The sequence below is a fragment of the Pongo pygmaeus genome, chromosome 5 (assembly GCF_028885625.2).
Source record: "Pongo pygmaeus isolate AG05252 chromosome 5, NHGRI_mPonPyg2-v2.0_pri, whole genome shotgun sequence".
Taxonomy (NCBI): domain Eukaryota; kingdom Metazoa; phylum Chordata; class Mammalia; order Primates; family Hominidae; genus Pongo; species Pongo pygmaeus.
In genome coordinates, this window is record NC_072378.2 from 100,283,917 (window position 1) to 100,308,064 (window position 24,148).

General features: G+C 34.1%; 1 protein-coding gene and 1 pseudogene across 5 annotated transcripts in view; one reads left to right on the forward strand and one right to left on the reverse strand.

Annotated features, from left to right (window-relative positions):
- Positions 1-24,148, reverse strand: part of ASCC3 (activating signal cointegrator 1 complex subunit 3) — a 377,366-nt gene that overhangs the window by 14,735 nt on the left and 338,483 nt on the right. For all 5 annotated transcript variants that reach the window (XM_054490290.2, XM_054490292.2, XM_063666450.1 and 2 more), the window contains one exon: positions 15,682-15,906. In XM_054490290.2, coding sequence (XP_054346265.2) covers positions 15,682-15,906 — 225 coding nt within the window. The remainder of the gene's footprint in view (positions 1-15,681; positions 15,907-24,148) is intronic.
- LOC129037929 (DCN1-like protein 1) lies at positions 6,773-7,632 on the forward strand (annotated as a pseudogene).

The window sequence follows — 24,148 nt, forward strand, 5'->3', positions numbered from 1 at the left end:
AAAAGACCCTTCTGGGGTCAGAGGAAGATAAATTATCTTTTTCCAGGGTATGTGGGCAAGAACTCACAGAAAAGAGGGGCTTCTGCTGGTCTCCTTTAGAGTTCAGAAAATGGGCAGTCTCTGTAAGGAAATTTTTAAAGGTGTGGGGTTCCTGAAGCCAAAGGTATCCCTTATGACTTGGATACACCACATGTCCTCAACATCTATTTCGAATCAATTTTAAGAATTTCCTAAGCATAACAGGCTTGGTCTTAGCATTTAAATTCTACCACATTTTTATAGTGGTGTAAGTATTTCTGCAAAGAACAGATTTATCCAAACCTATAGACACTTTTCTTCTTATCTTCCACAGTTGCAGTTTATACTTTAAAAAGCTAACATTTTAAGCTTGACAACATATCTTCTACATTTCATATCAAGTAAATCCCATGAATTTGTTGTAAAAAGCTCCGAACAGTGAATTATATAAAGTCAGACAGTGTAGAGAGTATGCAATATGGTGTGATAAAAATATTTGTATACTATTGCACAGATTATACAACACTTTCACTAACAGCTCTCATCTAATACTTAACAATACTAACTATGAGGCAGGCTTTAATAATACCCTTCTTCACAGAAAGGGGAACTTAAGCTTAAAGAAGTTTAGCGACTATGGTAAACAAGTGATGAAGTTAAGGCTTGATTTTGGTTTTCCAGTTTCAAATATGTGCTCATTACACTGTACTCTGTTACATGTGCTGATTTCCGCATATTCTGTCTTGCTTCAAAAAGAATCTGAGGTGGCTTACATCTGACCTTGTTTCCCACATAGCAGAAAAATGTGAACTCCAGACAAAATTATTATGTATTTAATTCATTATTGTCTCTGTGGGTAAATTTTATCAACATATTTTTTGAAAATCTAAAATTTTAAAATTAATTTTAACCTACCATTTGGTTATAACTACATCTTAACATTTGATCTTCAGACACTTATCTTTTGAAACACAACTGAATTTTGGATTTAAATAATCCAAAAGTAAAATAAGAACATTGAGCACTGTGATAAAATTATGTCAGTTTCATTGCAAGGAAATAGCATCACTGACCTAGGCTACTAAAAGAAAATCTGTATCATTAAATGTACATAAAGAGGTAGGTTAAAGGGTGGATAATAAAATCTAGCTCTAAGGCTCATTATTTTAAAAATTTCCCCTAAAATCTAAACTTCAGTTTAAGAAATCTGTCAATTTAATCCTTAGTGTCCTCAAGTCTCTGTGGCTGTAGGGTGTATGCATGGAACTGGACAGATGGCTCCAGGCTCTCTCCCCTTCTTAGTATTCTTTAGACTTATATTCTCTCTTCCTCCTCCTTTATCCCTCCTCCTCTTCAAGGAACCTTTCCTCCTTTTCCCCATATCTCTTGTCATCATCTTAATGTATGTAGTGTTAGTATAGAGATTACAATAAACATACGAAAATAAGATCACTGCCAGGAGCAGTGGCTCACGCCTGTAATCCCAGCACTTTGGGAGGCCAAGGCAGGACAATCACTTAAATCCAGGAGTTCAAGACCAGCTTGGGAAACAGTGAGATCCCATAAAAAAAAAAAATTGCTGGGTGTGGTGGTGTGTGCCTGTGGTCCTAGTTACTTGGAGCCTGAGGTGGAAGGATCGCTTGAGCCCAGGAGGTTGAGGCTACTATACTCCAGCGTGGGTGACAGAGTGAGACCCTGTCTCAAAAAAAAAAAAAAAAAAAAAAAGAAAGAAAAAGAAAAAAAAGAGAAAATAAGATCATGACAAAGGTTGAAGTGAGGCATGTCTGTTCAAATTAAATGACATGGGGATGATATATTGTCATCAGAGTTTAAAAGAAAGAAATTCATGCCAAAATGAGAAAAATTACATTAATTTATAAAAACCAAGTTGTTATTTATAAAGTGTCACAAGAATGCAAAACACTATGGAAAGATCATCAAAAACAGGAAAGTCTGAGAAACTTTCAGAGCCAAGAGGAGCCTGAGAAATGACTACTGAATTTGAAGGGATATCCACAATGAGACTCTAGAATAGAAAAGGGCATTAGGGATCATCACACATTGTATGCCTGTATCAAAATATGTACCTCAAAATAGGTACAAGTATTATATATCAAGAAAAAAATTTTAAAAAGAAAAAGGATATTAGGTAAAAAAGAATTGTGAATAAGTATAGACTTTAGTTAATAATTATTTGCCAAAATTGGCTTATTAATTGTAGCAAATGTACCTTACTAATATATTTAAGATGTCAATATTAGAGGAAAAGTAGGTTCTAGGTATACGGGAACTTTGTACTATCTTTGCAACTTTTCTGGAAATATAAAACTATTCTCAAACAAAAAGTTTATTTAAAAAAATTATGGAAATTGATCCTAGGCAGCTTGTTAAAACATTAGTTGTTAGACATCTGCTAGAAAATGCACTATTTAGTTCAAGAGCTCCCAGAAGTTTTACAATGATGGGAAAACCCGAAAAAGCTTTCTTGACAGAAAAGCACACTCCTTTAAAGGTTCAGGTCACTTGCAAGTAATGATACAATATTTTGTCAATAATTAAAATGCTATAAGTACATTTATAAGAATCTTTTTCAATAGCAACAGTTGTTCATAGTAACTTTCTCCTGAACTTTTACCCCCAGAAGGTTAGCATTCAGGAAGCTCAGCTGCTGTCTAACAAACTTAATTAATCAAAAAGTCATTTCCGAGCTGTAACTATGAGTAAAAGCGCTTCAAGTGTGCTAGCAAGCCTACAAGTTAATCAAAATGCTAATGCAGTACAAATTAAAGTTGTGATTAACATTTCACAGTAGCTGCTTAAGTGAATTGATCACACAAATGGGTTAAGCATTACTCATTTCCTACATCCCCAACCGGGAAAAGGGTTGTTATGTGGATATAAGGAGAGGAGCAGGGGGTAGAAGGATCCTTCATAATAGCATCATATCATCAACAAACCACCACCAAATTGTTATACAAAAGCTTACAGGTAAAGTCATCCAGAGGGAAAACAGCCTTCCAAATTATATTATAGTCCTTGAAGGGAGATTGGCTATAAATCCACAAGAGTAAGTAAAGGTGTTTAACACCTCAAAATCCACACATTTGTGTTAGTTTTGGGAAAGCTAAATGCATCAGCTCTGTATCACTTCCCTAGTGGAGAATGGTGCTTTGTTTTAGGTGGTGTTTTGGGAGATAAAATATAGCTTTGACCAACTAGGACTAAGATTCTGCACCATTGTGTGGTCCTTTGCATTTGGAAGAATAATCACTCAGGATTAAGTTCATTTAGAATTATTTGTTTTTAGTCATCTACTAATACAACTTCATCAGGTTTTTATGGCAGAATATGAACTCCGGGCAGTCTGGCCAGGAATGCAGCCTGAATTAGACTTCACCTTCATCTCTATGAATTTGATAAAGTCACACTAACATTTACAACAAGTAAACTACATTTGTTTGTGGATAATTCAGATTTGGCAGAAAATCTTAAAAACATTGTAAGAAAGACTCCACAAACAAAAAATCTCTTTTTCCAGTCTTTCTTATAAAAGAATTAAAAAGAAAAAAGTGAAATATTTATTTACCTATGATATACTGAGATCTATATATCCCAAGCACTGTACTCAAGTCACCTTAACAGTCGGTGTCATTATAGTTGATAAGTTTCCAGCATACTTTAGATGATACAAAAGACCCCAACTGTATGCTTATAGTATTAATGCTCATAGTTCCTTGAAACATATCCATAAATTATTTACTTATAATCTACCCACCTTTTTCTCAAAATGATTAGAAGAAGCTTTCTGAAGCTTCTTGTGCAGTACTGTCTATTTAAAGAGAACGTTTTCTTGGTCTAATTATAAGCATTTAAAAATTTGAAAAGATTCTACAAAAATATACAAGACTTTATCTACCATTTGCTATATCAAAACATTTCGTACAGGTATTGCATTAAGGGTTTGACCAAATACTTCTATTGTTAAGCTCAGCAATACCTGGACTATTTTCACTGCTAAATGTATTTAAACTTTGCAATTCTAGAACTCTTAAATGACACTGACATTCTTTAATACATCACCAACCCACTGAGCCTGAGCTTAGTGCATCTATACATAAACACTCTGCTCCATGGCAATTCTACCTCCTGGCATCATAAAATATTCCTATGCTTTTTAATCTACTACAAATGAGAATCATTTGTTAACGAAAATATAGAACCAGCTTACAGTCATAATACCTTTCACTTAAAATAATTTTTAATGAAAAATACCCACATCGTTATATCTTCTTTTTCTTCCCTTATTCTTTCCTATTCTCAGACTCTACTGTGTGTATCCATAGATATACACACACTTTTTTTTTTTTTTTTTAAGATGGCATCTCACTCTGTCACCCAGGCTGGAGTGCAGCAGCATGAATCATGGCTCACTACAGCCTCAAACTCCTGGGCTCAAATGATCCTCCTTAGCCTCCCAAGCAGCTGGGTCTACAGGTGAGTGCCACCATGCCCAGCTAATTTTTTTATTTTTTGTAGATACGGGGTCTCACTTTGTTGTTGCCCAGGCTGTTCTTGAATTCCTGGCCTCAAGCGATCCTCCTGCCTCAGCCTTCCCCTGTTGGGATCACTGGCATGAGATACTGCACTTGGCCCATACATATCTTAAGGTTATCGGCTAATATACTTTAAAAAATAGATTAAAGATAAAATGCATTTTCAGAATATCTGTGAATTATAGGAAAAACATAATACTAGCTATGTGAAATGTAATATACTTTTAGTTTATCAGAAGTTGTTACAGAGATTAAGAGGTCAAATTATTGTTTTGAAGTTTAGGCTAAACAACAATCCCACCAATAAACTTGTAAAGATTTGTTTTTGCAAATATAGGAAGGTTGTTTGAATGAAGAAAGGTATAGCCATACAATTAATATACTTCTTCCCTTTATTTATGCAGTTGATTATTTTTTTGGCTGGCACATATGACAATTGATAAAGCCTACTAGAATATTGTGACATTAATTGGAGTCTATATAGTATCTCACATGCAAAAGAGAAGAAAGACTGGAAACTCAGTAGATCAAAAAGACTTGTCTGCTCATCCTATGGAGTAGTTATTCTTTTATTCCTTTTCTTTCTTAATAAACTTGCTTTCACTAAAAGAAAAAAATACTTGGGTGTTAAGGAAAATAATATAAAATGAAAGCTCCCCTATTAAAGTTAGAGCCAAGACTATATATAACAATGGAAACTTATCCACCGGAACGTAGCTCCTTAAAGGTCTTCCTTTCAGGCACACTGAATCACCTAGAATACTTTCAAAGCAGCTGTGCTGGCTACTTCCATTAGGGAAGTGGAAGATGAATTCACTCTATACTAACATTTACCTTGGAAGACAGATCTTTACATTCTTCCTCAATGGTAAAGAGGAGATATCTGCTATCTTTTGGGGGAATTGGTAGTTCCATATCTTGAGGCAAGGAAGCTCTGAGATTGCCTATTACTTCTAGAAGTTTGAAGTTTTTCAAAAAGAACCAGTAGGTGAACAAAGCTTGCTATCTAGGTGGCCCCATCCGTGGTGGTGGTGGTGGTTAGACAGTGAAAGAAGCCAAAAAGCTAACCTAAGGAGGCAAACCTTAAAATGAGAGAGGAACATAAAATGTGTGTGTGTGTGTGTTTATTATAGTAAACCTACGCAGAAATTATTCTAGTGTGCATTTACCTTTTATTACAGGGCTATCTTATAATTATGATGTTATTCTTCCTTCTCCCTATGGATCAACAATCTGATCTTTCTCTCATTATTTTCAATTATTGTAGCTTTATGGGAGAATGTGAGGAAACAAATGGTTAATTCGTTAGTTTATATAGCATAATATAAAAACTTGAGAAGATGCATAAGCAGTTGATACAAAAAAGGCAAACACTCTACCAACTGGACACTGTAGAGTGATATAATAAAGCAGTTACAAATATTCCATCATATTAGCAAGTCCCTCTTAGAATCTGGTTAAAGTAAATACAGACAGACTGTTGAAAAGGGAACCTAAGTAATTAAAAGGAGGTGATTTAAGTATACATTGAAAAACAAGGATTAAAATATTATTCATGGTCTAATGGGAATTCTTGGTTAAAAAATGTAGAAATTTCTGTGAAGTTCTCAAATTTTAAAACAAATTCTCACTAGATCATGGGTACAATTTTAAAATCCATCAATATAGGACAAAGGAAACACAGTCAGATACATTTTTATGGTATATCCAACCTGTGCTGAAGGCTGTTTTTGCCTTCTGATGTGATTTTGGGAAAGTTACCTAGTCTTCATCAGTAAAACGGAGTAATAATTGTACTGCTTCACTAGACTATTGTAGAAAATGGGTCAATTAAACGCAAAGCAAGTACAACAGGGCCTGATACAAAGAAAGCTCTCAATAAATGTTCACCATTACCACCGCTGTCATGATGTTTGCCTTAGGGCCCATCATTAAATAGTGATTTTTTTTTTCTTTATTGGTAGGAGGTAAAGGGATGGTGTGCAGTTCTCCAAATATTCTGGTATAATTTGGTATTTAACATACATTAATTCCAATTTAAATTTGCAAGCATAGGTTTCTAGAAATCTTTCTAATCAGTGTACACTGTCACATTTCTCTATGTGCATGTGTGTGAGATGTGTTTTCTTTTCATGAATTAACACCATTTTTCTTGTAGTCTTTAAGAATATTGCTGCTCATTCGCTCGGAGCCACAGGAGGAGGGGAGAGGCCTGGAGGACACCAACATGAACAAGTTGAAATCATCGCAGAAGGATAAAGTTTGTCAGTTTATGATCTTCACACAATCTACTGAAAAAAACCGCAGTAAGTTGTCTATCTTAAAATGACTGGAAGTTAGATGTTGCAACAGATAATTTTTTCAAAAACCTGAACTTTACGTACGAGCGAGTGTAAAAGGATCACTGGAAAGGAAGAAGTTAGAACAACTGTACAATAGAGACAAAGATCCTCAAAATGAGAATAAAATTGGAATAGATGGTATATAGCAGTTCTGCGATGGCCTGGCACTCAATCCAGCCAGCATTAGTGAGTTGATTATTGCATGGATGTTCAGAGCAGCTAACACAGTGCGAGTTCTCCAAACAGGAGTTCATGAATGGCATGACAGAATTAGGATGTGACAGCATAGAAAAACTAAAGGCCCAGATACCCAAGATGGAACAACAATTGAAAGAACCAGGACAATTCAAGGATTTTTACCAGTTTACTTTTAATTTTGCAAAGAATCTAAGACAAAAAGGATTAGATCTAGAAATGGCCATTCCCTACTGGAACTTAGTGCTTAATAGAAGATTTAAATTCTTAGACTTATGGAATAAATTTTTGTTGGAACATCACAAACAATCAATACCAAAAGACACTTGGAATCTTCTTTTAGACTTCAGTAGGGTGATTGCAGATCACGTGTCTAATTATGATGAAGGAGCATGGCCTGTTCTTATTGATGACTTTGTGGAATTTGCATGCCCTCACACTGCTGGGACAAAAAGTACAACAGTGTAGCACTAAAGGAATCTTCTAGAATGTATATAGTCTGTACAATAAATACAACAGAAAATTGCACAATTTCTGCTGGCTGGACTGAACTAAAGATCAATACTCGAAATTCAGACTGAGGGTTGAAACAAAACTTTAAGGATACATCTTGGACCATATCGTATTTCATTCTTCTAATGGTGGTTTGGGCTTGTCTTCTAGTCTGGGCTGCTCTAAACATTTATAATTCCAATATTGTGGATTTCATCTTACATCTGTAGACCATCCTACTTTATTCTCCCATAAGTCCTAGAAGCTTTATGGTGATTATTTTGAGGTTTCCATTCTTGCATAAAGCACAATGCTGTCTTCATCAGAAAACAGTTGGCATAAGAATTAAACATATGAACATCACAAAGCAATTTATAAGAACTTCTTAAACTACGCTTTGGGCTAGTTGCAAAGACTATGTTAACAGCACTTCCAATAAGGGTGATATATTTAAGTATACTGGATCTGGAATGGTATTTTGGTTTGGGGGGAATTTTTTTTTTTCCTGGCAAATGACATGCGTTGTTGATGTGACTAGAGTATCTGATGAAAAAACAATGTCAGAATAGCCAACATGAAAAATTTTTAGGATAACTTGCTGCCTACCTGAAAAATGTATTGTGTTTCAGACTCTTGATTTCAAAAGGTTCCACAGAACTAGTCTGCGCTTACCTTACCCATGTTTATATATAGTTGTCCTATAGGGAGCTTTTATTTAGAAAATGTCCGCATAATGTAAGATTCTACTCCTGTCTACGTTATGCACTACATAATTGGACTTCATTATGCTTTTGAAATGCTCATCTGCCTGTCACATAAGTTAAACTATTTAATGCGTTTTGAATGTTTTGGATTGTTACACAATACAATATTCTAAATTTAGGCATGAGGGTTTATTTTTTGTTTTGTTTTTACTTTTTTTTTTTTGTCATTGCACTACGGAACACAAATGAAATTCTCTTAATTTATAAGAAGACAGCAGGAGTTAAATTTTGAAAATGGTTGTGATGAGCCACGAAGTTCAATCTTTATAATATAGGTACTGCTCTTTCAGACAAACAGTCCATTTTTGATGACTTCTTATTTTGTTGAAATTGTTTTAACTGCTAATCACTGTGGTTGCCAAATATTTACTTCAGGAGCAAAGATTTTCAAACAAGCATACACGATGCAAAATACCAATCTGGCTATTTACTGTTTTGTTTCACTCAGATTAGCTCAGTTTTCTCATCAAAGCAGAATGCTATCTTGTGTGTGTGTGTGTGTGTGTATATTTTATTACAAGAGCCATGAGCTGCTTTTATGCTGAAAATGGTTATTTCTCTGTTCACTTACTGACACTCAAAGAAGGGTTTCTTGCTTTCTTAAACATTGCCGTAAGGCAGGCTAGAAATGTAATACTTTAAATGTTAGATGATTATGGTCTTTTGATAAGAATAGATTCTGCTTGGTATATCCAGGCACTCTCTAAGGTCTAGGGTTGATATTAACAAAGGAATGTACTTCAGAATAGCAGTGCATTTTATGCAAATATGGAAATTATTTTAAGAAACAATAACACATTAAAACTGCTTTTCATTTACATGATTTTGAAATAGACTAGAAAGCTTTCCCTATAAACATATTAATATTCCAATCATAACTTTAATTCAAGAATGCAGTTTTACCAAAAGAAAAATCTGAAAATTTATATTCAGGCTACTGGAATTGGTTATTAAAAGAAAAAGGAAAAAGAAGAATCCTGCTGCTTTCAGTATTTCCTGATTTCATTTTTGTAAATATAAAGAAGAATTTCAATTATGAAACACTTTTAAAAGATACATATATCTCTCTATATATGTACTGTTTTGTTTCCTGTTTTGAAGATTTTGAGTTATGGTTATTGTTTTCAGACTGATTAATTCACATATGCTGTGTTTTGAAATAAGATCCCATTAGCTGTTTTTTTTGTTTTTTTAATTTTGGTTTTTTTTTTCAATATAAAGTGTTTTCTTTAAAAGTCTGATATTGGTTCGTGGCCTAGTGCCTTGGATTTTACATATTTTTCTTTTTAAATGCAAAACCTTTTCAACAGAATAGTGTTTGTCATCAGGTTGGTACTAAACATTTATAATTACTGTGTAATTATAAACAAAAATATATAAAGCTTTGAATATAGTTATGTAGCATTGAAGTTAAGTTTGTTCACTATGATCGCATCTTAGAATTAAACAAAACTTTTAGTAGGGCTGAAAAGAAAAGAATGTTGCTGCTAGAATCCTTTAAAATAAATCTTAAAATACATACAAGTATTTTGATGTAAAATAAATCTTAAAATACACACAAGTGTTTTGATCTGTTAAAACGTAGTCTGCAGGCTTGATAACATGAGCTGAAGGGCAAATCTAGCCTCTATGACTTCTGAAAAAAAACTTTCCCAAACTAACTCAGTCAATTGACAGCACAATTAAACTTGGAAACACACAGCCCTCTGCTTCTCAGATCACTGAGTTCAGGCTCTATAAGCCATGGTTTCTCTTTTTGCATAACACATATGAAAGCTCAATTACTGGGAAGTTTTGAAGTAAATACCATATATAGGAAGTAGTGAGAGTGACCAAGATATAAACACATATTCTTATACTATTTGGCTTAGTATTGTATTTAGATGTTTTTCATTTAAATGAAGATTATTTTTTAATTTGCAGACTGGTGGCACATCTTAGAAAGGATCAGAGATATCAGAGCAAGAATAAAAGTCCTGGAATCTCCATTCGGTTTCAGCACAAATGTTTTTCTTTTGTGAAAGACTGCTCAGAACATGAGTAGTCAAGACTACAGAGTTTTCATAATCTGGATGATAGTGCAAATAAAAGGTATGCTTCTATAAAATAAAGGGAAGAGTTAAATTACCATGATAAAGCAAGGAAATAAAAGAACTACTAAGAATGAAGATACTAAGACCTATTTCCGAGTCCTGAAATTGTTGTTTACTTTATAAACATTAACTAATGCACCACTCTTCTAAGGTGTGAGTTTTACTCAGATACCAGAGGTTAAGTGACTTGACTATGGCCTTATACTAAAATGGCAGCAGAGGAGAATTTACAGTCAGAACTGGTGGCAGATTCCCATCCACAGTTCACAAGATCATGCTGATGTTCCATGAGAGCGGTAGTATAACTTTCAATCAGCCAGCAGAACTGCAAACTGCTTGAACCAGTACTTCCTAAGGCCAATAGTACCCGTGTATCAAATGAAAACAACAGGGCACAGAATTAGAACTGCCAATCAGTCATTTTCTCCAAGTTTCCCATTGGCAACTCTAATATTCTTTCCTCTTTCTGGCTTGTTTACTTTCATACAATTTTGTAGAGAACTTCCAAGAGTGAGAGGATTTAGAATATGAAGCTGGTTTTCGTTTTTTCTTTTTTTTTTTTTTTTTTTTGAGATGGAGTCTTGCTCTGTCACCCAGGCTAGAGTGTAGCAGCGCGATCTTGGCTGCAACCTCTGCCTCCTGGGTTCAATCAGTTTTCAGCCTCAGCCTCCCGAGTAGCTGGGATTACAGGCACGCACTACCACCCCCGGCTAATTTTTGTATTTTTAGTAGAGATGGGGTTTCACCATCTTGGCCAGGCTGGTCTTGAACTCCTGACCTCGTGATCCACCCGGCTTGGCCTCCCAGAGTGCTGGGATTATAGGCATGAGCCATGGCGCCCGGCAGACGCTGGTTTTCATCTCTTTACAATGCAGTTTCTTTCCAGGTGGCTTCCGACAAGCCAAGTCAAACATTTCAGATGGTCAAAACGAATGCTTATAACTTAAAATAGAGGAAAACTGCATACACAAATGTCTAATAACAGATAACTCACTAAATAAATTATGATATTTTATATGAGGGAATATAGTGTAGCCATTAGAAATTATTCTTGAGAACAATATTTAATGCTATAAATTATTAGGCATTTATAAAATAACAAGATATTTCTATAAGAAAAAAGTGAGTGTGTGTGTAAATGTATCAAGAAAAAGTCTCCAAAGGAAAAAAAGAACTGTACACAACTACTGCATTTTAGTTAGCATCTGCTTTTTGCAAGAGTAAGAGCTAGTAATTCTAAAACTACATCACTGAATATTCTAGGATTGAGGAGCTAAATAAATATATCTTTATTAACAATAGTGTGATACCTTACAGGTAGAAAGAGGAGTTATTAATAAAAAAGGAGGAAGACTAAGTGAACCCTTTGGTCTTAGATTGAAATAAGAGGTATAAGAATGATAAATATAGATGTTTTTACACACACATACACACACGGGAGGTAAATGGACATGCAAATAAATACAAATGTCTGTGTATACATACTTAAATTTCCTTGCTTTGTACACAGAGGGCCTAGAAGCAAAGACACCCAAGTAGCAATGGAATGCAGCAAGCACCCAGATTTTCTATTTTTGAGACAGGATCTTGCTCTGTCACCTGGGCTGGAGCACAGTGGCTTGATCATGTCTCATTGCAGCCTTGACCTCCTGGGTTCAAGCAATTCTCTCACCTTGGCACCCCCTACCGTCCATCACCACACCTAGATAATTTTTAATTTTTTTGTGGAGCTGGGGTCTCACTATGCTGCCTAGGCTGGTTCTGAACTCCTGGCCTCAGTGATCCTCCCATCTTGGCCTCCCAAAGTGCTGAGATTAAAGGTATGAACTACCATGCCCAGTCCAGATTTTAGTTTCTACAACCATTCTCTAATAAAAGGAACCAAGGTTCTTAAAAACAAAATGGCTGGTTCCAAAGCCAGGGCAGGGACAGCACAAGATGCCAGAATGCAAGGTAGTATTCAAGAAACATTGGGGTGAGTCTATACTTACATAAATAAATAACTGAATAAAGTAAATAAATGGGGGAGAAAGGAAGTTCTTCCTTATAGTATAATTCCAAGAATGACTAAAAAAGAAAATCACAATAGTAATTGTTCTGGGCACATATCACAAATGGATGCTGAAAATAATGTTAAAAACTATGACAAGAAACCGAATATTTATATAATCTCAAAGTTTCTCCCCAAAATATATTTATTAATTACAAAAGAAAAAGTAACTCTATAGTGAAGAAGGCTGGCAGACATCACCTCAATCGTATAAAGTCAATATCATTGCCACACACATCTATCATAAGCCTCCTGATATGATACACTAAGAGGACAAACCATCACTGCTGTGGTATTCTTGACAAAGAATACCACAGACTTAAATGTAATCAGAAGGAAACATCAGGCAAATCCAAACTGTGGGGATAACTCCATAAAATAACTGCTTGGTACTCTTCACAAGTGCCAAGAAAGACAAGAAGACTAAGGCAACATGATAACTAAATGAAACGTGGGATCTTGAATTGGATCATGGTACAGAGAGAGAAAGGGCAATTATTGGGATAAAATTCATACTGACAAAATTTGAATAGGTCTGTAGATTTGTTAATAGGACTGAACCAACAATCAGTTAAGATGTTAACTTTAGGGAAGGCTGGGTAAAAGGTACAAGAAAATTTCATTGCAGTATTTTATAAACTTTTTGTAAGCTTGAAATTATTTCAAAATGAAAGTCTAATTTAAAAAAAATTAAAAATTCATTGAAAAAAAGAAAAGACCCTCATATTCATGTGGGTGAAGGTATAATTACTATGAATGACTTTAATTTTAGTATGCTGCTTTTCCAAATTGTCTACAATGAAGCATACTATTTTTATAATTAAAGAGAAAATGATTTCTCTTTATATGCTATTTAGAAGGATCAACAATATTTAAGAAATATAAATATTATCCCAGACACTGTATATAAGGATATATAGATATACGTACTGTATAAATATATATACTATACATACAAATATCTAATAGAGGCTAAAAGTGCCTGGCTGAATCCTTTTCCTTAAAAGTAAATTTAGAAACAGACTCCTTTAAGAAATTTCCTAGATTATTATACGGCTTTTGAATCATTATTGACTGAGTGCTAAAAATGAATCAATGAATCGATCACGCAATATAGGTTTTAGAAGTAATATACATATAAAAGTTATAATGTACAATCAATATATCCGCAAATATAAAAATTTAATTCATCTTGCAACTTCTCTTCAACCCTTTCTGACCCCAGAGTTCATTAACAAGTTAAGTGTTTGAGAGAGGAAACGAAGTTACAGGAAAGACAAATGAGTATCCAGGGCAACAGCTAAAACTTTAGGACCTTTAACCTTTGTGAAGTGTGACTAATAAGCAGTAGCAAATCACCTTCCTCAATAAGTAAACCATGTGTTAGTTACAAAAGAGTGTAAAAATGTGTTACATGTTTGTTATAGCCTTACTTCCCTTCCAATTTTTGAGAACTTGAGCTTACTCTATTTTTTAAATAATTCTTCAGTTTCTAAAACAATAAAATTGTTATTTTTGATAATAAAAACTGTTTGAGGCTAATTTTAAAACATTCAAACATTTAAGAACAGCATAAAGAAAAAAATTAAAAATCACCCCAATTCCTGCTACTCAGATACGGCTACTGTTAATCTTTTGGTGGACACCATTCTGGATCTCCTCTCTGGGTGTATGTTCATATATAGATATGGAGATTCTATACGAATGTAGAGTTCATAAATGGAATTGTAATATTTTGTAGTGTTCTAATAACCTGAGAGATACTTGGGTTATTTCCAAGCCTTAACTTTGCAAATCATTTCATAATGTATATTCTTGTACATATATAGACTAACTTACTCTACCTTTAAAGAACTTAAATCTTTTGAAAATTTTAAAAGTGGGTTTTTATGAAAAAAATGTTTAGAAACATGTCCAAAAAAGGTATGAAGTAGAAAATCGAAATCCTTTATAATCGCAATCCTTTAGGTATTCTTCCTCCACCAAAACCAGCTCTTCTGACAATCATCCCCCAGTAATGTCAGCTCCATGCTTCTAGTTGCTATGGAGAGAAGCCTTGAAACCATCTTTGGTTCCTTGCTTTCCCTAAAAACCCTTGTTCAATTCATTAGAAGAGTCTGTTAGTTCTCCTTAGAAAAATATTCAGTATCTGACCAGTTCTAATCAACCTCACCCATACTAACCTGATCAAACCACCATCATTTATTGTCTAGCACTAGAGCACTTAAGGTATAAAAAGGTCACTGATATGGTTTCAGATTCCACATTGCAACTAGCCTTCAAGAAATATCACTTGTCAGATTCTAGTGTAGCATTAAAGAAGAATACCCACAATTATCTGAAAAGGCTATAAAAATACTCTTCTCTTTTTAAACTGTTTACCTCTCTAGGCTGGATTTTTTTCATATACTTCAACTAACACATCCTATTGCAAAAGACATTTTATGTTGATTGTAAAAGAAGATATATAAATCTAGCTGATCTCTTTTAAGTTGGATATTAAAGATAATTGCAAAATGTAAAAACTGCCATACTTCTCACTTTTTTTTTATTGTTTTAACCACCTGTTTCGACCTTTTTTACAATAAGCCTCTTTGATATTCCTTGAATATATCAAGTAACTTCCTACATGCAAACTTTCTTAGTGTTTGAATACATACCTCCAGAGACCCTATGGTTCACTCTCTTCTTTCATTTTTAGTTAAATGTTACCTTACCAGTGAGATAGTTCCTGAATACCATATTAAAAAATAGTACAAAACATTACCCTCCGTCTTTCTCTTTATTTATTTTACCATTCTTTATTTTTTTAAAAAATAGTAGTTATTTAAAAATGGCAGTTATTACCTATTAATTTATATTTTAAATTGTCAGTCTTCCGTAACAGAAGGGACTCTTCTGTCTTGTTCATTATTATATGCTCAGTGCCTAGAAAAGTATCTGGCACGTAGTTTGCCTTCAATATGTTTTAGTAGAATGGGTGACTAAAACTGTCATCTTATTTCATTTATATTTGCTTTTACTTTGGAAATTCTTGATATGATCAACCAGTTGTTTCTCAACAATGCTACCATAAAGTTGTTAAATGCAAGTACAATTTATCCTAAAACTAGAAAAAAGAGGGCAGGAATGATGGGAGAAAACACACACAGGTATTAGAAATGACTTCCATACCTGACATACTCTGAGAGCTTGGTCCAAGACTGTTTTGGTATCAGTGTCATAATCTGGGCAGGGTAGCATGGCTCGGCTGAGATGCGCCTGTAGCAGGAGATGTGCTTTGGTGTGAGGGCTGTCAAATGAATGAGGATTTGATTCAACGGGAAGACATTTTGCCAGTTCACTATTCATATGATCTTCATTGTGTCTCACTGGCAAATCTGTATATTCTTCTGCATCCTGAAAAAAAAAAAGCCCCACATTGTTGGATCAAAGTATAATAATTAATGTACTTCTTAGCTTTACTGACATTTAAAACACGGCTCAGAAAAATCATACAATAACCATATCCCTTAGAATTTTGCTTGTTCAATATTACCATTAATACACAAGCTGTGTATTAATGACAGTGAATAATGTACAATCTGTGAAATTCATGAATGTTCCTTTGTATTTACAGTCAACAAAAATAACAGAGTATTTACTAGGCATCACACACTATGCATGACACTGGGGCCACAGCAGTGAACCAGAAACTGAGAGTCCATCAGGGAAGGTAGATAAAAAAATTATATAAAGTGTAATAAATGTTATGATATGGTAAAAGTACAGAGCGTTGAATGGAAATTCAGTTTGGGGGACCTTCTTATTTTAGAGGGTGAGGGAAAGCTTTCTGAAAAAGTGATGTTTAACTTAAGATCTTGTGAATGAATGGAAGAAATAAGACAGGGCTGGAGAAAGGGGCAAGGATAAGATTGGCAAGATGAGAAAAGGGTAAAGAGCCGAATTATTACTTACTATTTATTGTAACCAATTAGATCATACACAGAGTCAGATTGTTCTGGAATGTTTTGATTTTTTATCTTAGATTTTTTAGGGTACAGTAATGAAAAGTAGTCTCCATGATATCAGTCAATAAGTGCCAATTGAACCTACAAGCGAAACTAGAACTGTTCTGTTAAAAAATAGACTGATCTATTTATTAGTGTTTGTTGTGAAACAAAAATCATATTTTTCCAAATATGTACTTATTTGAGATTGTCCACGGATGTTGATATGAATCCTACATCAGACATAGCATTAATTGGATATGTTAATATTCAAACAGGGGCTGGATTTATCCTCCTCCTGCAACTGCCTCTTCCTCCAAAAAAAAAAGACAAAAACCTATGAAACAGTGGTCTTCCAGATGCTGAACATAAAACTATGAAAGAGAATGATCTCTGATATATAGAAAACAAACTAGGTGACCCTTAGCATTGCCTCAGCTTACTGCATGGAGCGTTACCATACTGTGGTGTAGTGAGAGAATCCAGGTACACCTGGAGGACTCCCTGTATTGAGGAGATGAAGACAACCTTGCCTCAGTAGTGGAGAATAATTAGCTCTACGACAAATATTACTCTAGACCTACCCAGCAAATCAAAAAGCAACACCTAAAAGGATCAAACAGCTTCCAAGTAAATTAACTGCATTCCAGAACAGAGCTCAAGAAGATTTATAGGAATACAAAAAATATAGTACTCAAGAAGGTGAAATTCACAATGTATGTCATCCAATTAATGATTATCAACTATGCAAAAAAGCAGGAAAAGAGGATCTATAACAAGGAGAATAATTAATCAATGAAAACTTAGGACTGACATAGATCTTAGAATTAGCAGACAATACAGTTGTTACAACTGTATTTTACATATTTAAAAAGTTACTGACAACTACTCAATTCAAATTTCTAGAGATGAAAATTACAATGTCTGAGATGAAAAATACACTGAATTTTATTAATGGAAGAATACACATTGAAGAACAAACTTGTAAACTTAAAGACATCAATAGACACTATTAAAAATGAAACACAAAGAGAAAAAAGAATTAAAAAAATCAACACAACATCAATGAGTTGTGAGACAACTTCAAGTGGCCTAATGCACAGTGTGGAAGGAAGGGCAGAAAAAAGTTTGAAGAAATAGTCACTGGAAAAGGTCTAATTTGATATAAAGTATAAATCTATCGATTCAAGAAATTCAACAAACCTCAACTAAAGAAAAATGAAGAAAACTATACAACCATAATTCACCGCTACTGAATTGCTTAAAATCACTAATAAATAGAAAATATGAAAAGCAGCCAGAGGAAACACTATGTTATGTACAGTGGAAGGAAGATAAGAAAGCAGGTTTCTCATCAGAAATAATGCCATAAGGCAACAGTGAAGCAACATGTTTAATTTACTGTAAGAAAAACAACTGTTGGGCTGGGCGCGGTGGCTCACACCTGTAATCCCAGCACTTTGGGAGGCTGAGGCCAGCGGATCACGAGGTCAAGAGATTGAGACCATCCTGGCCAACATGGTGAAACCCCATCTCTACTAAAAATACAAAAATTAGCTGGGTATGGTGGCACGCACCTGTGGTCCCAGCTACTCGGGAGACTGAAGCAGGAGAATCGCTTGAACTCGGGAGGCGGAGGTTGCAGTGAGCTGAGATGGCGCCACTGCACTCCAGCCTGGAGACAGAGCAAGACTCCGTCAAAAAAAAAAAAAAATAATAATAATAAATAAATAAAATAAAAAAAGAAAAAGAAAAACAACTGTCAATCTACAATGCTAAATTCAGTGAAAATAAATCTTTCAAAGTGAAGAATTTTCAAACATACAAAAGCTGAAATAATTCAGCTGACATGCTTAATGTTAAAGTCATTGTTCAGGCAGAAGACAAATTATACCAGATGAAAATATGGATCTACACAAAAGAAATGAAGAGCACTAAAAGTGGTAATTTCATGGATAAATATGTAATAATTTGTTATTACTATTTTAATATCACTCAATACAAAATGATTGTTTAAACAAAAATAATAAATAATGCATTATGGAGTTTACAATACATGCAAAAGTAAGATATATGACACAATAGCATAACTTCTAGAAGGGGAGAAATGGAAGTATAATATTGTGAGGTTCTCTTATGATACATGAAGTCTTTTAATATCATTTGAAGATAGACTGTGATGTTAAAAATGTACACCATCAATCCTAAAGCAATCACTAAGATAGCAAAATGCAAGAGTTACAGGTAGTAAGTCACCATAGAGGATAAGAAATAACTAATCTACTCTCTAAGAACTAAAAATAGAACTGCCCCTTGACCAAGCAGCTCCAAAGGAAAAGAAATCATTATATCAAAAAGGTATCTGTACTTGTATGTTTATTGTAGTACTATACACAATAGCAATGTTATGGAATAAAGCCAAGTGTCAATCAATGGATAACTGAATAGAGAAAAGGTGGTATACACCATGGAATACTAGGCAGCCATAAGAAGAATGAAATTATGTCTTCTGCAGCAATATGAATGGAGCTGGAGAACATGTAATTCCACATGTTCTCACGTATAAGTGGGAGCTAGACAATGGGTACACATGGACATACATACACACAGAATTAATAGACAATGGGGACTCCAAAAGGAAGAAGGGTGGGAGGGGGATAAGAGTTGAAAAATTACATATTGGGTACAATGCTCACTATTTGGTGATGGGTATAGTAGAAACCCAAACTCTACCACACAATATATCCATGTAACACACCTGCACAGGTACCACCCTGAATCTTTAAAAATTTTTTAAAAATAAATAATTAATCCAAATGAAGATAAAAATAAAGAACAAAAATATAAAGAACATACTTCACATGGAGCATATGAAGCATGTTTTCATACCATAATGAAATTAAATTAGGAATCAATAACAATCTCTAGAAAACAAATAAGATTACATACTTAAACCTAAGCATATCAACAGTCACATTAAATGTAAATGGTCTAAACAACTCCAGTAGAAGTCAGACATTATCTACATAATAAAGCATGACCCAACTACAGTTGTCCTTTGGTATCCATGGAGGATTGGTTCCAGGACCCCCTGCAGATACTTAAATCCAGATACTCAAGTCTCTTATATAAAATGTGTAGTATTTGCATATAACTTACACATATCCCCTCCTGTATACTTTAAATAATCTCTAGATTACTTATAATACTTACTACAACATAAATGTTATGTACATAGTTGTTATACTGTGTTGTTTGGGGAATAATGACAACAAAGAAAAGTCTATACATGTTCAATACAAATGCAGCCATTTTTTTATGAATATTTTTGATCTGCAATTGATTGAATCTATGAATGCAGAACCCATAGACACAGAGGACCAACTATATATGTTTGCCTACTACCAAACATGCACTAATATACATATATAAATACACGTATGTATGTGTAGATATGTATATATTAATGTATACAGAGACAAATATGTTAAAAGTAAAGGAATAGAAAAAGATATACTATGCTAACAGTAGTTCAAAGAAAGGCAGAGTGGCTATATTAATTTCAGACAAAGTAGATTTCAGAGCAAAGATTATCATCATGGATAAAGACGGTAGCTTCATAACTATAAAGGAGTCAATCAATCAGAAGGACATAACAATCTGAAACATTTATGTTCTGAATAACAGCTTCAAAATCCATGAAAAAAACTTGTAGAAGTACACGGAGAAATAGAAAAAAAATCACAAGTATTGCTGAAGATTTCAATACCTATCTTTTAATAATCACTAAAACAAGTCGAAAAAATCAGCAAGAATATAGAATTGAACAACACTGTTAACTAAGCTGACTTGATTGACATTTACAAAACACACAACCCAATAACAGTTGAATATGTTTATTCTCAAGAACACAGAGACTATTTACTGAGATCATATTAGAGGGCCATAAAAACAAATTTCAAGTGATACTTTGACTGCAAGAAAATGAAATGAGAAACCAATGACAGACAGATCTCTGGAAAATCCCAAATATTTAGAAACTAAGTAATACACCTCTAACTCATGATTGAAAGAAAAAAATAAAACAGGAAATGAGAAAGTATTTTGCACTGAATGAAAATAAAAATATAATGTCTCAGATTTTGTGGGACATCATTGGAACAGTACTTAGGAGGGATTTATAAAACTAAACATCTATATTAGAATTGAAGAAAGGTCTCAAATCAGTGACTTTTGTTTCTACCTTAAAAAACTAGAAAAAGAACAGGAAATTAAGTCCAAACAAGCAAAAGAAAGGAAAGAATGAAAATTAAAGTGAAAATCACTGAATTAGGAAACAAATACAATAGAGAAAACAAATGAGACCAAAAGCTGGTTTTTTAAGAAGATCAACAACACTGATACTCCTCTAGCAAACAGATCAGGGAAAAAGGAGAGAAGACACACACCAATATCAGGTATAAGAGGGGTGACATAACTACAGATTTTACAGATACTAAAATAATAATTAAAAATAATATGAACAGCTTTATGCCTTTACCTATAAAAACTAAGATGAAATAAACTCCTTGAAAGACAAAAAAAAAAAAAAAGAGAAGAAATAGAAAACTCAAGAAGAAATAACCTGAAAATCTTTACATGTATTAAAGAAATTCAATTTGTAGTAAAAAATCTTCTGACTGAGAAAACTCCATGCCCTGATAGCTTCCCTGGTGAATTCTATCAAACATTTAACAAAGAATTAAAACCAATTCTATAAGAACTTTCCTGGAACATCAAAGAGAAAGAAATATTTCCCAACTAATTTGATGGCACCACTTCTGTCCGTATGCTAAAACCAGACAATAACATTAAAGGACAAGAAAACCACAAAATATCTCTCATAAACGTAAAAATTCTAAACAAAATTTTAGCAAATTTAACAATATATAAATAGAATAATACATCATGACCAAATGAAGTTTATTCTAGGGATGCAGGATTGGTTAAACACTCAAACATCAATAAATATAATTCACCTTATAAATAAACTTTAAAAGAAAAACCACATTATCATCTCAGTTATACAGAAAAAAAAAATCTGACAAAGTTCAACATCCATGCCTAACAAAAACTCTCGGCAAACTAAGAAAAGAAGGGTTACTTTTTCAACCTCATAAATGGCACTTCTTTTTTTGTTGTTTTTTTTTGAGACGGAGTCTTGCTCTGTCGCCCAGGCTGGAGTGCAGTGGCACCATCTCGGCTCACCGCAACCTCCACCTCCCAGGTTCAAGCGCTTCTCTTGTCCCAGCGTCCCAAGTAGCTGGGACTACAGGCGCATGCCAGCACACCTGGCTAATTTTTTAATTTTTAGTAGAGACAGGGTTTCACCGTGTTAGCTAGGATGGTCTCGATCTCTTGACCTTGTGATCTGCACGCCTCGGCCTCCCAAAGTGCTGGGATTACAGGCGTGAGCCACAGCGCTGGCCATAAATGGCACTTCTGAGAAATCCATGGCTAACATTTAATAGTGACAGACTGAATGTTTCTCCCCTAAGATCTGGAACAAAACAGGGATTTCTGCTTTCACCACTACTACTAATTATTCTCTTTTTAAAAAACAGAGATAGGGCCTCATTCTTGTCGCCCAGGCTGAAATGTAGTGGCACAATCATAGCTCACTGCAGCCTCAAACTCCTGGGCTCGTTATCCTCTCACCTTAGGCTTCAGAGTAGGCATGCACCACCACGCTTGGCTAATTAAAAAAAATATTTTTTGTAGACTTGGGATCTTAGCATGTTGCGGAGGCTGATCTCAAACTCCTTGCCTCAAGCAACTTTCTGCCTTAGCATCCCAAAGTGCTGGGATTACATACGTGAACCACCATGCCTGGTCTGCTCTTACTATTTCTATTCAACATTGTACCACACAGGTTCTAGCCAGTACAATCAGGCAAGAATAAGAAATAAAGGCATCTAGATTGGAAAGGAAGAGGTACAATTATCTTTATTTGCAGTTGACATGGCCATCAACGTAGAAAGTCCGATGATATTTACAAAATAAGTTTGGCAAGGGTGTAGGATACAAAATTAATATACAAAAATTGATTGTATTTTTCTGTATATTTGCAACCAACAATCAGAAATAAAAAAGGAATTCATGATAACATCATATATATGAAGTACACTTAGAGATGAATCTGATAAAAATATGAAAACCTGGATACTGAAAACGAAACAAAGAAAACACTGCTAGGAAAAAACAAAGAGGATCCAACTAAATGAAGAGTTATACCTTAATTCTCCCAAATTGATCTACACATTTAATACAATTTCAGTTGAAGCTGTAGCAGGCCCTATTTTGTGTGTGTCAGAAATTGACAAGTTGATTCTAAAATTCATATGGAAATGTAAAGGACCTAGAATAGCCAAAAGCACTCAGGATAAAAAGACCAACGTTGAAGAGCTAGCACTACATGATTTTTTTTTTATAGTTTAATGTATTTTAATAGCAAACTTACAGGAACAGCACAGAAGACAGACAACATTAAAAACGTGCTTGCATGTAGGACAACTCAGAAAAAATACAGTGAACGGATGGAATCTACTGTATGATAAAAATGCAACCAACATCATTTAGTTGCTGTCAATAAGAAATTTACTTGTTTAAAAAAAATCCAAATCCTGGCGTTGTCCAGAAAAATTTAACAAGTTTATTTATAGTTATCATAAAGCTGAATTGCTGAAACTTGTTCACTGAAACATTTTGATTTGCATTAATGCTTTATGTTTCCATATTTATATTAAAAATTCACACACAAATAAAAATGGAAAAACTGCCAATACCTGATTTCCGTCCCCTATTTTTTCATTCGCAATCATATACTTAGGTACCTTTTGACCCCATGGAAAAAAAAATCTAGTGTTCAGAACTACCACAACAGGAAGAAGATAATTTTTTTTTTGAGAATGAAATATTTCCCATCATGATGGATTCTTAAGCATGTTCTCCATGAGCACTACATGACTTATAAAGCTACACTAAGCAAAAAAGTATATATTGGAATTGAACAAGGAGTCCAAAAATAACCCACATATACAAGGGCAAATAATTTTTGACCAAGGCTCAAAGGCAAAGCAGGGGAGAATAGTCTTTTCAAGAAGTGGTAGCAGAATAACTGGGTATCCATATGGCAAAAAAGAATCAACTTCAATCCTTATTTTATACCATAAGAAAATTCACTCAAAATGTATCATAGACCTAAATATAAAATCTAAAACTTTAGAGCTTCCAGAAGAAAACATAGAACATCTTTGTTACCTAGAATTAGGAAAAAATTTATTTGATGGGACAGTTAAAACATGACCCATACAAGAAAAAAAATGATCAACTGAACATCATCAAGATTTAAAAGATATTGTTAAAATACTAAAAATAAAAGCCACAGAGTGAAAGTATCTGCAAAGCAGATATCTGATCTAGGACTTGTATCCAGAATATATAAGTTTCTCTCAAAGCTCCAACAATGAGAAAACAAACAGCCCAGTAAAAGATGGGCAAAAGATTTTAACAGATACTTTATGTAAAGATGTCTCATATCACTAGTTTTAAGAAAAATGTAAATTAGAACGGCCAAAATTAAAATAACTGTGACATAGCAAGTGTTGGAGAGA